We start from the raw sequence: 15,351 nt of genomic DNA, 5'->3' as shown, positions 1-15,351 counted from the left end.
CTCTCGACTCTGTCAGTTATCTGCTTTTTTGAAGACACTTCAATCCCTATGCCTGTTCCCCCTGCTCCTATGTTTGTCTTTCATATTTAGATTTGAAGCTCCTAACTATGGAGTGCCTACTACTATGTTTGAGTTCAACATAATGGGGCCCAGGGATGGAGCAGAAGGGTTAAAGCACATTATTACCAGCTACATGCGGGGGTACAGAAAAGTTGGTCATGCAGACTCCTCAGACTTGATCATGAGGCAACATCTATTGAAAGCTACGTATAAGTTTAATATACATGGGCTATGCCAATTAAACAGGTGCCTCAAACACACCTATCTCTAAAAACCATTTTTAAAATATACTAGATATTCTGCAGCAACATTTAATCCTAAATTGTTGCTATTCTGCATCTCTCAATTCAGAGATAATTAAGTCTTGAAAATGTTTTGAACAAAATGCCTGAATCATGCAGTAGTTATTCTCCCTCACCTTATCATAGCGAAGGGCTTGCACAATCTGTGGAATGTAGAATAAAATGGCATCCTAAAAAAAAGAAAACAGAAAAATCATTTTTTTGCCAACATCAGAAAAAAAAAGTTTTGTTTCTTTTAAAAAAGCATGGGCATCAGGAATTTTATTCTTTATTCAACTGAAAGTCCTCTGCCCACCTGACCTTAGCAGAAATGCCATTAACAAGGCTGATGAACACTTGGTATTTTACAGATCTTTGTAATCATACTGACAAGTATTAAAAAATCCCAGGTTTACCCAACTCCAGATACACTACTTTTCACTGAATGAACTTGGTTTTACTTCATAGAAGCAGCTTCAGACACATGCGGTCTTTAAAGAAACAGACAAAGTATTCCAGCACAGAACAACTGACAGCAAACACATTGCAAAGCAACTGAACCAAGATTATATGGGACAGTCAATGCTGATTTCTAACTTCAGCTTCATCTACTTTATCTTCCCAATACATTTTTATTACTTCACACTAATGAAATTAAGACAAAGTCCTAACTGAGCATGAGTATTGATCTCTCCAGATCTCTCCTGAAATATAGTCTCTTACCGGAGGGAAAGACCGCAGGACTTTAACTCCATACTGAGCTGTTAGAGGATGAGGTGGGTACATGCTTGAGAAATATGAAAGGCCAGTAGGTGGATCTGTTGGTGCCCAGCACAGAACATGGCTGAGCTCAGGGGCATCTGCATCAATTGTGTGCCATGTAACAAGGTACTGTAAGCAGAATAAGGAGATATATGAACATGCAAGCCCAAAAATCATTTCTGGTGCAACACACACTAGGGATAAATTTGGCTCACAATGAATATTATAAAACCATAACCTAGCCTGCTACAATAAAGAAAAAAAAGTGATTCATGTATCATTTTTTGCAAATTAAGTATTCTATATCTTTAGGTACTATATTAAAGAGCATAAGGCATTTAATTTTAAGACAAAAACCTAGTACCATTTAATTACAAACTGGTCTCTGGCTGAAAATCACCAGGTGTAATAATTTTTATATAGTGAACTAGAGTTGAGTTAAACAAAAGCACCAATACAGCTTTCTAATCAAATACTCCCTCTTCCCCGTGCACACATTATTAGCTGGTCAACTAGCTATATTACTTATGAACAGGGCTCGCCAAACTGCGGCGAGGCCTGTTCGCCAGGCGCGCTGTCTGGAGATCTGCACATGCGCAGATCGCCCAAACCCAGTTCTTCCGGGTTGCAATCTACTCACCACAAGCAAGTAGATTGCATTATTTGTCGAGCCCTGCTTATGAATAAATGTTAGTGCACTGTGGTGAGATTTTATACACTAGGGAACATACATCATCATGTTGCAATTGTAATAAGATGTGAGCATAACTGAGAAAACAACCTTGTTTCTTCAATTTTCCTACCTATGGCTCTCACTTGCTGAATCATATTTATAATATAAGTTTTTCAGAGAAAGGACTGTGTGCTCCTGCTTGTCTGTGCAGCTCTTAACAGAGTGTGGGCAATGCTGTAATATAAACTATTGTTGAAATTAATTACCTTTATTGCTTCAGGTACATCACTAACAGCTCCTGGGTCCAACCGAACCAGGCGGGTCACTTCTGTTCCAATAACTTCAGTGTTCTTAAATCTAAATGTAACCAGGAATGTGTATGTGTTAGTAAAAACGAGGAGTCCTGTGGCATCTTAAAGACTAACACATTTATTTCGACATAAGCTATGTAGGTAAAACCTACTTCATCAGATGCATTGAAGCAGGAATATGAGACTGAATAAGGTTTAGAATGTTATCTCATTACAAAGGCATTTTCCCCTTTCTCGGTAATCACACCTCCTCACTGGCTGCTGTGAGTGAACCACATCCACCCAGACTGAACTGGCCTCATTAACACAGGTCCTACATTTTAAGTAACTCCCTCCTTTTGAGTGTATATTTCCACTCCAATGCATCTGATGGAGTGGATTTTAGCCACAAAAGCTTATGTCCAAATAAATCTGTTAGTCTTTAAGATACCACAGGACTCCTCGATTTTTCAGATACAGACTTAGAATACGTTAGTTGATCACAATAAGCTTCAGTTCTCACTCCTATTTATGTGATGAGACCAGTTGGAAAAAGGAACAAACGTGCTTTATTAACAGAAATACTCCATGTGAAATTCATGTACAATAAGGGACACACACGCTGGCAAATCTAACCTCATTCTGCTAATGTTTCCTTTCATAATACTAGCAGTCTCCATCAGTCAGAAACATCCTGGCTGAGGAACTCTGCAAAAAACTGTCTCCATAATTTTGCTTGTGTTGGAAGAGGCAAAGTTCTTCCTTTTCCTTCAGGGGCTAAGCAAGCTACTCCTGCGATCTTATTTGTTTTAAGGCTCAAACCAATTTATGTCAAGAACACTTTTTTCAAAAAGAGGTTTCTAATACTGTACTGTTTTTAACCCTGTGCTAACTGGCCGCTGAAAGAGCATGGAGTTGATTTCGTTGGAATGGTGTTCAGACATTATATCAGGGTTTTATAGTAAAAGAACTGAACTCTGGTTCCATTAAAGCTTCCTAATTACTCTTGAAACAGGTGAGGAGATTTAGTACTCTGAATCTTTTTGATTAATGGTCTCAGTCAACAATGTAGGAATGCATAAGGGGCAAGGAAGTGGTAAATGTGAATGCTTGCCTGGAGTATTTACAGTGCAGCAGAGGGAATTGGCTCTATGTTTTGAGTTGCATCTCACCTGGTAGGTAGCTGCACAGCAAGATGAGGGGAAATGCTCCAAGCCAGATTCACATTATCCTTCCACTGTTTCTCACTTAAAGTGATGTACTTAGATCGCCAGTTTGCCACGGTGTTCTCTGCAGTTTGATCCAACTCCAGTTCAGGGGAGGAAAGTGGGTTGTACCAAGTGATCAAACGCTCTATCTCATTAGCCTGCAGACAAAACAAAGATAAATTGCTTTGTGCGGGTAACGTTGCAGGCTTTCCCCAATGTTAGACTAGCCTATTTGTGCTACAACTACCACAAAGTGCTGGAAAACCATTTCTCACTCCTGCTCCTGTGAAACAAAAGGATGACCTACCAGCAAAGAGAGCAGCAGTGTCCTCCGTTTCATGTAGTACTTATGTAGCTGGGTACCTCTGTTAGTCTTCTTAGACATCCCTTAAGAATAAGGAGCAAATACATGCAGTTACTTTTCTGCAAATACATTAAATACAACTCTCAAACTGTCCCCTTTCTGGCAGTCTCAGTAGACTGAAGTATGGCATGGAATGCTCCTCAGACAAGTCCAAATACACCGGCAAGGTCCTAGGAAGAAGCTTGCACTTCTGCTGTATGTTGTGAATTTGCTGTAGGATTATGCCAAGTAGTTAACTCCATACAGCTATTAATATGGCACCCTCACCAGCATTGCATTCACTTTAATCTATACTACTATAAAAGGAGGTGTCCATCATGCCGTCTGTCAGAAAACATTTGAGAAGACTTGAGCCCAACCCACCTTGAGCCCCGTCCACACCATGGGGAGGAGAGGAGGAGGAACAGCGTGCAGAGTGCGAATGTATCCCATCCCCCACCATGAGGAGGGGAAGAGCCCGCATCTAAGCTTCCCCAGAGTAGTGCGGAGGAAGAGGACACACAGCCCAAGCTTCCCCACACCCAGCAGCATTGGGGAGAGAGGAAGCCACATGCACTCGCTCCCCACACCATGATGAGGAGACGAGCACACCACCCAGCATCCCTGGAACAGTGGGGAGGGAAGAAACTGAACAGCCAAAATTCCCACCAGCAGCAGCAGCAGGAAGGGAAGAGGCCACACAGCCCGAGCCTCCCCGCCCCCAGGAGCCTCGGGGTGGGAGGAGACCACGTGTATGTCTACTGTCACTGTAGGACGGGTAATGCCTAGTAACTTATAAAAATAATTAGCTGCCACTTGCAACTACATTGAGGCACCTCAACCACTTTGCTGTTGAAGAGCTCTAGTACACTTATGAACAATAAGCAATTTCCTCTCAGGAATTTAAGCTACCACAATAGCCTCTGGTCTTGCATTATCTGCATTTTACTACTAAATGGTATGGAGGAAAAAATTGCTACTTTCAAAACCTTGTTCTTTGCGCTCAGTCTTTTGCAATCACATAGTCAAGTGTAATATCAGTAAAACCTGAGCTAACTGTTAAAGGCAAATATTGGCCTTAAACAACATTGAATGGAAACATACACAATGATTAGATACAAGAAGTTAGTAGGGATGTCAGTGATTAACTGGCTGGGCCGCTGTACTGTGGGTGGGAGGTACTCTACCCCGGCCAGAGCAGTCCCTCACCTGCAGCAGGCCCCCCAAGTTGGCTAGAACAACCCCAGCCCATTTAAGCTGTTAACCATAACGTTTAATCACTCAGCTGATTACACAGGATTTTATATCCCTAGTAGATAATGAAATTAAAGAAAGAGACCTGATTTTTTGGAGATGGTTGACATGCCACTGGACAATGGGTAAGTATTAATCCATCCCTGTGTGGCCTGCTGCCGAGATCCAACAGTGATATCCAGGTTACTCCGGTTGTCTTGATTATCTAACATAAAACATAATGTTTAGATGCAGAACCAAAGAGTTGAAGAAACAAAAGGGTTTTTTGAGACGGCACATAAGGAACTCACCAGGAGGCACAAGCTGACTGGCTGTTAAATACTTTTTATCAGAGAACATGGCAGTCCAGAACTTGATCAATATGCTGATATCCTCACGTAGCCTCTTCTCCCCTTGCGTGGGGAACTTTGGGGGACAACTTTAAAAAATTACATAAATTATAATGCAAGATATAAAAAAAGGTTTATGTTTTTCTTCAGACCACGGGCAATAAATGAGCACAGACTCAGTCTTGTTGGGTTTTATCCTTACTCCTTGACTCTACTGCATCGGTACAGGATACCTCTGTCCCAGGCTTGAGCGACCAGGTCCTGACTGGGCAGGAGAGGCCATGGCTCGTCCCGCACCATCTCCAGCAGGATGGGATACCAGAACTGCCTGGGCCAGTCCAGGGCTACCAGGATGACCTGGGACCTGAACTGCTTAGTCTTGGCTAGGACTCTGGGAACAATGGGAAACAGGGGGAATGCATACAGCAGGCCCTGAAGCCAATCGATGACCAGGGCGTCCCCTGTGGACCCCATCCCCAGGAACGAGAAATAATGGGGGCACGTCCATGGCGAACAGGTCCACCTGGGGATGACGCCACCTCTGGAAGAGAGGTTAAAGGACAGCATCCTTCAAGCACCATTCGTGGGCTCTGAAAGATCAGTTTAGTGTGTCCGCCAGCGTATTCTTGTGGCCTGGCAGATACGCCGCCTGGAGGTGACTGTTGTGAGCTATGCAGAACTCCCAAAGAAGAATAGCTTCCTGACAAAGAAGAGGAGTGAGGTCCTCCCCCCAGTTTGTTTATATAGAACATGACAGCAATGTTGTCCAGCAGCATCGACTCTGATTTCCCTAAAGATTGGCTAGAAAGACATTGCACGCCCTCCTGACACCCTCAATTCCCTGACATTGATATGCAAGTACCTCTCGTGAGAGGTCCACAACCCGTGTCCTGTGGTGCGCCATATGCACTCCCCACCCCTAGTCCAAGGCATCGGTTATCAGTCTGACCGAGGGGACCTCGGCCAGGAAGACAACCCCTTTACACACTTCCTCCTCTCGAGACCACCACTGCAAGGAGTCCACCACCTCCTGAGGCAACGACAGGACAGAGTCCCAATGAGCTCTGGCCTGGTTGAAAGATCTCAACAACCAGGCTTGTAGAGGTCTGAGCCTCATCCTGGCGTGGCAAATGACATGTGTGCAGGCCGCCATATGTCCAAGAAGCTTCATGCAGGTCCTTCATGAAGCTACATTGTAAGCAGGGCTGCGTATCAGTCCCCTATCTCTAAGGCTGGAATAATGGAGGCCAGCATCACCATTCTGAACCTTGTTTTCTTTATTACCTTATTGAGGTTTTTGAGGTCCAAGATAGTCCAGAGCCCACCCTTCAACTTAGGGATAATAAAATAATGGGAATAAAACCCCCTGCCCTCAAAGTGAGGCAGAACTCTCTCTACCACTCCTTTTTCGATGAGTGAGAGAACCTCCTGATGGAGGAGGGCCTCGTGAGATGAGTCCCTGAAGAGGGACTAGGAGGGAGGAAGGGAAGGGGGCAGATCCAGAAAAGGGATGGAGTAACCCATCCTTACCAGGCCTAGCACCCATTTGTCAGAAATGATGCGGGCCCAGGCCCAGCAAAAATGGGACAGCCTGTCCCCACAGGGAGGGGTGATAATGGGGGCTGGTAAAGGGTCCTTAGGCTCTCCTTCAAAATGGCTGCTTAGCTTGCTGGGTGGGGGGTGGGCCAGCGCCTCTGTGTAAATCGGTGGTGCCAGTGTCAGTGCAGTGGTAGGCGGTGCCAGAGGACGGCGGGAGTTATGGGACAGGGCTGCAACAGACAGTGCCGCATGGGCCGCCACAACCGGCAGGGTCGGGGGTGGTGCTGCTGCCGCCGGTGCCGACCAGGCCACCAACGTGGTCGCCGCTATCGGTGCCACCCTGGCCTACAGTGCCTCAGGTGAAAACTCTCTAGGATGCAGAGGCTACGGAGGCGAAGCAGTTAGCTCGATGAGTTCCTGTGCCGCTTCAAAAGTCTCTGGGGGTGGTTGGGTGGTGTGTAGGGATTGGCCCCGGGCTCTGAGCACGCAGAGGGCCTTCTCTTCTGCTCTGCGTATCAGTGTTGCGATTGCCTCTGGGGGAGTCTGGGCATGGAGACTGAAGATGGTGCCAGCTGCCATGGGGTTTTGCAGCTAGGTGATCTGCCCCTAACCTCCTTCCTCCTCTTCGGTGCCAGCAACTGAGATCAGTGCCTCAGTACCGAGGTCCTCGGTGCTGTGGTACAGGAAAGTCCCGGTTGAGTTTCCTGCATAGACATCGGTGCACTGCGCACCGCAACCTCGCACGATGGTGCAAGTTGGAGAGCTGACTCCACAAGTAATAGTTTTAAGTGGGAATCTCGCTCTCGCTCAGTGTGAGGTTTAAAACTCCTCCAGGAGTCAGTAAGATGAGACTCTCCCAGACACTTTAGACAAGAGTCATGGGGGTCTCCTCTTGGCATTGGCTTAGCACAGGATGCACAGGGTTTAAAGCCGTGCGGGCCTGGCATCCCCTTCCCCTGGGGGAGGAATAACGAACTGCAAACTAGATAACTACTTACAAACTATGACTGGAACACAAAGAAAAACTGCCAATGGGCAAAAAATTAACTCCCGCTGGGATCTGTCACAAGAACAGAGAAGCTCAAATAATCGTCATTGGCGGTAAGAAGGAACTGAGGTGGGGGAGGGCTGGCAGGGGTACTTATGCTCCGCTATAGCGGCGCCACTCCAGGGGGTGACCTGCTGGCCCGACTGGTACTGCTGGAGGAAAAAATGCTCTGGAAACCATGCACGCGGCGCATGCACACCTCATTCGAATGCACATGAGCAATCTCTCAAAGAAGAAAGGTCTGAAATCCTCAAAACCAAAAAGACCCAGAAAAATTAGGATTTTCCCCAGTAACAAGGCACAAAGCACATCAAACCATGAATTCTTTTTTGATTTCGTAAATATAGACACAATGAATAGTGCAGAAACAGAAGTGACATGGAAAGTGGGGGAAGGTTTTCGTATTAATAAACAAACAGAAAAGTCAAGTATCAGAAGAAAAACTGCTCCTATTGTGAAGTACTCCTGGAGGTTTCTTAAAAAAAAAAAAAAAAAAAAAAAAAAAAAAAAATTGGGGACTGCACTCCCTGCTCGCTACACTCACCAACCCCCCTCTCACTGGCTGCTTTCATGGCCAGAGAACATGTTAATCTTGCACTGAGCCCAGTTGCGCTCTCCACAGCCCCAAGTCATTTGCACCCTTCTCTACTCCCGCCCACCACACCCTTGGACATGCCCCCAGATCCGAATGCTCTCCGCCATCCCGCCCACTTGTGCCCTTCTGTTGCCAGCTAGTCCCTCCCACCCACATCCTTCCTGCTTCTGCTCCAACCACCAATAAAATAAGTCCATGACCAAAAGCCCACCCCCCTTCCATCCATAGACCTACCTCTGTCCTCCATTCCTATTCCCCCATTATCCTGCCTCCATTCCTACACCCACCATCCTCCCTACTGCCTCCGCTTCCCCACCCTGGCCATACCCCTCCTTCCACCCCTACCCTCACCTCTTCTTACACCCACCCATCTCCCTAAACCCTCACCATCCCACACTGCCTATCCCTACTTCCACCTCCTTCCTCCATATTCCTACACCCCATCCTTTCCTAACCCCTCCCATTCTACACCCCCACACTGCCCATTCCCCTCACAGCCAGACCCACCCCTTGCACTCTTCCCACTCCTGCCCTACCCACTTTATAGAGAAGGGCAGTGGCTCCCAGCTGGGCTGGCTCTGAATACCTAGCACTCACTAAGCCTCTGGGGGAATTCATATGAAGTATAGCCACATGGCTGTGTTTCTGCAGTGTCTTGAGGAGCAAAGCTCCCAGCCAGGCTGGCCCAGAATACCCTGCACTCACTAGGGACCCTGGGGGAACTCACGTGAAATACAGCCACATGGCAAAGTCTGCAGCGTCTTAGGGACCATCTCCCCCAGCCACTTACCAGCAGCTAGAAAGCAGAAAGCTGGCCCTTGCGGGCTCCCGGGGTTTGCTGCTGGGCTGACGCGGCATGGAGCTGCATGCGGGTCCTGCATGGCTCTCATAATCCGCCCTGTGGACGGGCTGAGTGCTGGCCACTGCAAGCTGCTGGAGTCTGGCTGCAGGGTTTGGTGGCTGAGGCGGCATGGAGCTGGCAGCACTGTGCTGGGAACTGGCTGGTCTACTGCAGGCCCGGCTCAGCTATTGAAATCTGCCCTGTGGAGGGGCTGCATGCTGGCCCCTGCAGGCTGCCAGTCCCTGCGGGTTGCTGGGGTTTGATGGCTCAGGCAGTGTGGAGTTGGCAGTGCTGCACGTGGGATCAGGAGAGGTCAGCATAATTTACCTCTTGGTTTAGCTACTTACAGTCATCTTGGTCACAAGTCGTTTGCCTTGGCGTTCACCCTGAGCTCATGAGGTTAGCAGCAGGGAGAAGGAAGGAAGGAGGCCGGATGGCTGAGGGAGGAAGGGCTGCGGGACGCAGAGTGACATGATGATGTCACTCTGTCGTCCTGCAGGAAAAACTTTCATATAGATATAGATATAGACAGGGCTTGACAAACCTCGGCTAAAGCTATTCACCAGCCCCACACTGCGCATGTGCCACATTGGCACTGTGCATGCGCAAAGTGCCAATGAATGGAGTGCACGGAGCGACCGGCTGAAATCTACTCGTCATGGGAGAGTAGATTCAGTGGTTTGTCGAGACAGAGAGAGAGAGAGAGAGACAGAAATCACACATTTATTGGGAAACTCGTGAAAAGAAACAGTACCTGAAATAATCAAAGGCAGTAGAATAAATCTTCTCCCTCAAGACATTGCGAATGGTTGCATTTGGAACAACATCAGCATGCAGCAGAGACAGCCCAAGTGTCAGCAACCTAAAGTTCAATATACGCATAGCATGAGAAAACAACTCTTGCCATTCTCATGTTCGTTTGCAGGCTAAATTGCTAACTCCAAAACATATTAATTGTCATGGCACTGTCAAAACATGCATGGATTTCTTTAAGCAAAAGATGGACTATGTCAAGACAAAGTAAAACAAAACTAGACATTATGGGCTGAACAGAAACCTGGCGCATGCAGGGGCAACTCAGTTCTCTTCAGATTAGTAATCCAGAAAATGGATACAATGGATAAAAGTTTAGAATAACTTCTAAGAAGTTAAGTCCCACTGACTTTTAATGGACTTAGTGTCCTACATCCTCGAATCACTTTTGAAAATGGGACTTAGTAAGTCATGCTTGGCACTTCTGAAAGTTTTATCCCTTGAGACAAAGAATGAGTGCTATATTCAGCATTTAGCTGTACTTTTTCCTATCCCATATTATTTCAAAGGGTATGTCTACACTTGCAGCCTATTTTGGAACTACCTGTTAAACCTCATTGCAGGAGGAATAACAACAGGTAGTTCGAAATAGGGCTTTATTTTGAACGCCCATTTCACTGCAGCATGTAGACGCAGGTAATTATTCCGGGCTTGTAAATTTCAAAAAATGGCACCCAGCTGGGAAGATGCAAATCAAGTGCGGGATATTTGCAATTCCGAATGCCTACATTTGCAGCCCTATTCTGAAATAGGCCGCAAATGTAGACATACCCTAAGAGAATAAATATTACTTACTTGAAACGGGGTCCAAGAGCTGCCACATGTCGGTTCAAACTGCCCTTTGCCCCTCCAATATTCAGAGACAGGGATCGTTGTAGCAAACTGGAGAAGATCTCGACCTGATCAGAACTGCAATACTTAGCTATTTCAAATCTTTGCACCAGAAACTGAGGAAATAAAAAAAAGGGAAAAATAGCTCAACAAAGTTAGAATTCACCTTGCATTTCTCCCATTCTTACGTACCTCTGTAAAAACATGAAAATGTCATCCTATAGTGCCACAACCATGAACAATGCTACTGGTCCAAACATAGTAGTCCAAAGGCACAGAAAAGCTCAGTCATGGGGCCTGTTGTCCGCATCCTCCCATACATCATTATTGTTAGTAAAACACTGGAGAAGGGGATACTTGCATCTATCCAGATGTAATGAGGTGTGACTTCCGGAGGGCAAGGCCTGGGCTGACTCTCTTCTGAAGCAGCTAATGGATCTGCTTCTTTCTGCTCAGCAGAAAATAGGCCAAACTTCTGCTCCACTGTCATTTGCCAGGCTCCAGCCATTTCTCGCATGAACTGTGAAAATAAAGATTAGGGTTTGTTGTTCTAAGTGCACTTGTTTGTAGGACCTAACATCTTTCTTTGTATTAACATGGAGTAAATTAGATCTGAAAAATCCATAACCCATGAAACTTTGGAACTCATTGGAAAGGTATGGGTCTAATCATAATTGTGACAACCTATTTCTCCATTGCAGCATAGCTCCCTATACACACTGGGAACTCTCTAAACAAAAGTGCTGGTTTCTTTCTCGCTACTGAATCACAAGGGAAGAGGAAAAGCTATAATAATTGAAGTATGACTATCAAGCAACAATGGAAAGTTCAAGAGTCTAAAAGAAAGATTTACTAAATCAGTTTCAAATCACACGTCTAGTTGAATCACTACTTGTGTTTAGACTAAGCCTAAGTAGAATTACACTATCCATAAGGTTCTGAGCTACCAGAGAGGGGCCCTGGAGTACCAAATTTCCCAGTCCCCACAAGTGAAGGGAGGACTCCGCAGCTCCCAGCCTCCAAGGTGGCAATGGGAAACCCTGGAGCTACAGTGATCGTGAATGCTGGACACCTGCCCCCAACACCCCATTTTAATTACAATTATTTTTCCTAAAAGTCATGGAGAGGTCATGGGGTTCTGTGAATTTCTGTTAATTGTCTATGACCTGTCCATGATTTTTACTAAAAATAATCATGACAAAAATCTAAACGTTAACTATCCTCAATTGGTGGTACTCTTGGGTCTTGCCACTGCAGCAGTTACCACACTATTATTGCTAGTTTTAGTCACACTTCAGGAAATGCAGTTGTTTAACCAGTTATAGGAAAATACGAGTTTTTAAAACATTATCTGATCATTCAGAATATTAATACCAGAAACAAAATGGCACTGGCTAGCCAAGTTCCTTTCACTCTTCAAAAGAGGTGTGGTGAAGCAAGACACAGGAAAATTCAGACCTGGTCTATCTGAAATTATACCAGTGTTAAAGTCAGCACAAAAAGGCTGTACAGATACACTTATTTCAGTTTAAACCAGGTTTATTTAAGCTAAACTGAAATCAAATATTTTGAAATCAAAATATGGAGTGTGCACACAGGTGTTTGCATCAGTTTAATTAACCTGGTTTAAAAGACTAATTTCGTCAAACTGGTGCATCTTCTATGTGTAGACAAGACATGAGGCTGAAGGTATATATTTAGAATTCATAGTTAATGCTACAGAAGGAGAAGTTGCCTGTATGTCTGGCTTAATCATCCATGTACTTTGAAAGTGAAAATGCTTCTCAACTGAACTGGCTAAAAGAACAGCAGGCAATGTTTAAATAGATCCACCTCCAAGAGTACGTCGAGGTCAGTGATTCCCAATCTTTTTTATACTGTAGACTGGAAAACCCATTCACAAACTTTTGGCAGGCTGGTAACGTTTTATTTGCATATTTGCATATTCATCATGGTAATTAATTTTAAAAGGTCACGTGTTATTTTCCATTACATCTGTGTCCACACAAACAGATTAGAGTATGCAGATATCTACAACACTAAAACAAATTCTGTTAAAATAATCCTTTCCCTTCCTTAGCTTAAGCCATTAACACCTATGTAAACTTTGTTTGAAATGTCATGAGTTAGGCCTTTTGTTCCAGTATTCAAAAGCAGCCTGAAAGCTTTTAACTATCCTGAAATGTTGGCACCACCCCATACAGCCTGCCCCAGCTCAGGAGAGAGGCTTGTAAACCAACCAGGGCTGTTGTGCTGAGACAGATAGACAGTCTTGGCTCTTGCTGCCTGCAGTCCAGATGGGAACAAGTTAAGACACCCCAAACAAACTCAGCTGCTGTAATTATATCGCCGTAATCAAACCTCTCCTCTCGCACACTCCAAACACCCCTCTCCTTCCAGCCACATACTTAGTCCCTTCATTCTTCCTTATGTCCCCATCCCTACCAGCATGTCTGGAGCAGGGAGTGTCTGCTGCTGAAGGAGTGCCCCTCCCCAGCCAGGAAGCTCTCTGCGCGGAAGCCCTAAATCTCTAGGCAGGGCTCAAATAGCAGCTGCCACGCAGTTAACAGGGAACTTAAATTCCTGCCAAACCAGTCATCAAGGCTAGGGCATCCAGTGGTTCATGGCCCAGCAACGGTCCAGTGGTTGGGAACCACTGTGCTCTAGAAAGTGAGATTATTCACCTGCTAACATCAATTCATTAGTACAATGAGAAATCTTGACTCAACAAATTAACAATTGTATTTAATGTGCCTATTTTGCACTCATTTAGAATAATTCAGATTTCATTCCTCTCTTTTTTCTTGAGGAAAAATCTAAATCATTGAATGAAACTCCCTACCGGTACTTCTGTTCCATTCTTAGCAGCAAGTAGCCACTCCCAGCAAGCAATTGCTGTTTCCATGCCATGTTCAGTAAACATTCGCAGAGGGCCCCAGCACAAGTGATGCAGGAGTTGAGGGTCGCAGTCTGAAAACAAAAATTCATACAGATTTGACAGAGAAAATAAGAAACAGTTTTCAAGTAAGCAGGAAATGGGTCTGCACAATTTGTGACAATCAACTCTGAATAACTTCTAGCTGTGACTTCAACGGGTTTTTCGTGAAATAAATTGGCTGGAAAGAATTCTGTTCTGCTTCAGTATATACTGAGTTTGTGTATATTGCATATATGATTGTAAGTTAGTGCTAAGGGCAACACCACTCAAAAGTATGACAAAGTTTCATTTGTTTTATTACCTTTGCTACTTATCAGCATTGCAGTCAACTTAAACATAGCCTGGGTATAGAGCTCAGGCTGGCCTGGTTCTAGTGCATCATTTAGCTGCTTGATCATCAGTTTATTCAGATCAGATACACGACCTGTAGCATTTGAGAACTGAATCATTCCAGCCACCTGTAAAACATATTTATCTGGTCAGTGATGAGGAGAAAAATCTCTAAGTGGCTGACATATACTGTTTGGTACATGCTGGAGTCTACAGGAAGAAGACTTCTAGGAATCAGTATTGACAACTTAAGATGGATATTCAATGCAGGACACATGATAATTTCCTGATACTACAACTAAAGTTACTGAGTAAATGCAAAGAGGAAAGACGGCTTTATTTGCAACTGAAATACCAAGATATTTTGCAAGACCAGAAGTTAAATGATCTCAATGAACTAGGACTATTATGCCCTAGAGCAGATAACATTTGTAACATCCCTTGTGTAGGTGTATAGGTTGATGCCTCTTTGCTATTATCACTGCATTCTACCTAACCCTCCATTTGAAAGCAAATACAAGTCAGAAAAGCAGCATAACCATATGTAGAACTCCATAAGTACAGGAAAATTCTATAGTTACCTCTCCTGCATAGCGATTGCGTAAGTTAAGAGAAGCCATAAAGTTGGAGTAATCTTTCTTCACACAGGCTGGTCTTTCAGTTAGCTGTGTTGCCTATAAACAACGGTTATAACTGTTATCAGCTATTAACAGATGAAAATTGTATTATCTGTATACAGTATTTGGACTTTTGAACAAACCATCCATTCAGGATCAAAAACTGAGAGAGCCAGTAACTTGAATATTACCTTGGCTAGCAGAATAGTTTCTAAGAGCACATAGGTTAATCTCCCTAATACTACTCCATACTGGTGTTAATGAGCAAACAGAGAAATCAGCTGTGGCAAAGTTTCTTCACTAACACAGTCATATAAGGCTTTCCTAGATCAGGAGTTTGGGTATAGGGAAGAGCAGCCCCCATGGAGCTGTGACTACTCTTCTGATGGAGGAGGAGGAAACAAAGGGCAAGGACAATTCAGAACCATGGTTCACTCCTTCCCATGTGCCAGCTTGCAGAACTGTCCAGGTGCAAAGGGGGGGAGCATTCTGCTTCTGACAATAGACTGTCATTTACCCCCTATGCCTTTGCATAATATAAGGGCTCCTGAAAAAGTGTAATTCCAAACCACTGCTTTGTTTAGGATTACCTAAGAGTG

The 15,351-nt window shown here is 44.7% G+C and overlaps 1 protein-coding gene across 2 annotated transcripts in view; it reads right to left on the bottom strand.

Moving 5' to 3' along the window:
• PI4KA (phosphatidylinositol 4-kinase alpha) overlaps positions 1 to 15,351 on the bottom strand; it is a 107,137-nt gene that overhangs the window by 20,892 nt on the left and 70,894 nt on the right. For both annotated transcript variants that reach the window (XM_075898245.2, XM_075898246.2), the window contains exons 30-42: positions 14,717 to 14,809; positions 14,107 to 14,263; positions 13,710 to 13,837; positions 11,229 to 11,387; positions 10,832 to 10,983; positions 9,978 to 10,085; positions 5,162 to 5,289; positions 4,957 to 5,076; positions 3,582 to 3,661; positions 3,239 to 3,432; positions 2,043 to 2,133; positions 1,065 to 1,232; positions 479 to 532 (exon numbers count right to left, since the gene is read on the bottom strand). In XM_075898245.2, coding sequence (XP_075754360.2) covers positions 479 to 532; positions 1,065 to 1,232; positions 2,043 to 2,133; positions 3,239 to 3,432; positions 3,582 to 3,661; positions 4,957 to 5,076; positions 5,162 to 5,289; positions 9,978 to 10,085; positions 10,832 to 10,983; positions 11,229 to 11,387; positions 13,710 to 13,837; positions 14,107 to 14,263; positions 14,717 to 14,809 — 1,632 coding nt within the window. The remainder of the gene's footprint in view (positions 1 to 478; positions 533 to 1,064; positions 1,233 to 2,042; positions 2,134 to 3,238; positions 3,433 to 3,581; positions 3,662 to 4,956; positions 5,077 to 5,161; positions 5,290 to 9,977; positions 10,086 to 10,831; positions 10,984 to 11,228; positions 11,388 to 13,709; positions 13,838 to 14,106; positions 14,264 to 14,716; positions 14,810 to 15,351) is intronic.

The sequence above is a fragment of the Pelodiscus sinensis genome, chromosome Z (assembly GCF_052426305.1).
Source record: "Pelodiscus sinensis isolate ZL-2025 chromosome Z, ASM5242630v1, whole genome shotgun sequence".
NCBI lineage: Eukaryota > Metazoa > Chordata > Testudines > Trionychidae > Pelodiscus > Pelodiscus sinensis.
Note: the sequence above shows the minus strand (reverse complement) of the source record. Positions and strands in the feature narration are given on the sequence as shown.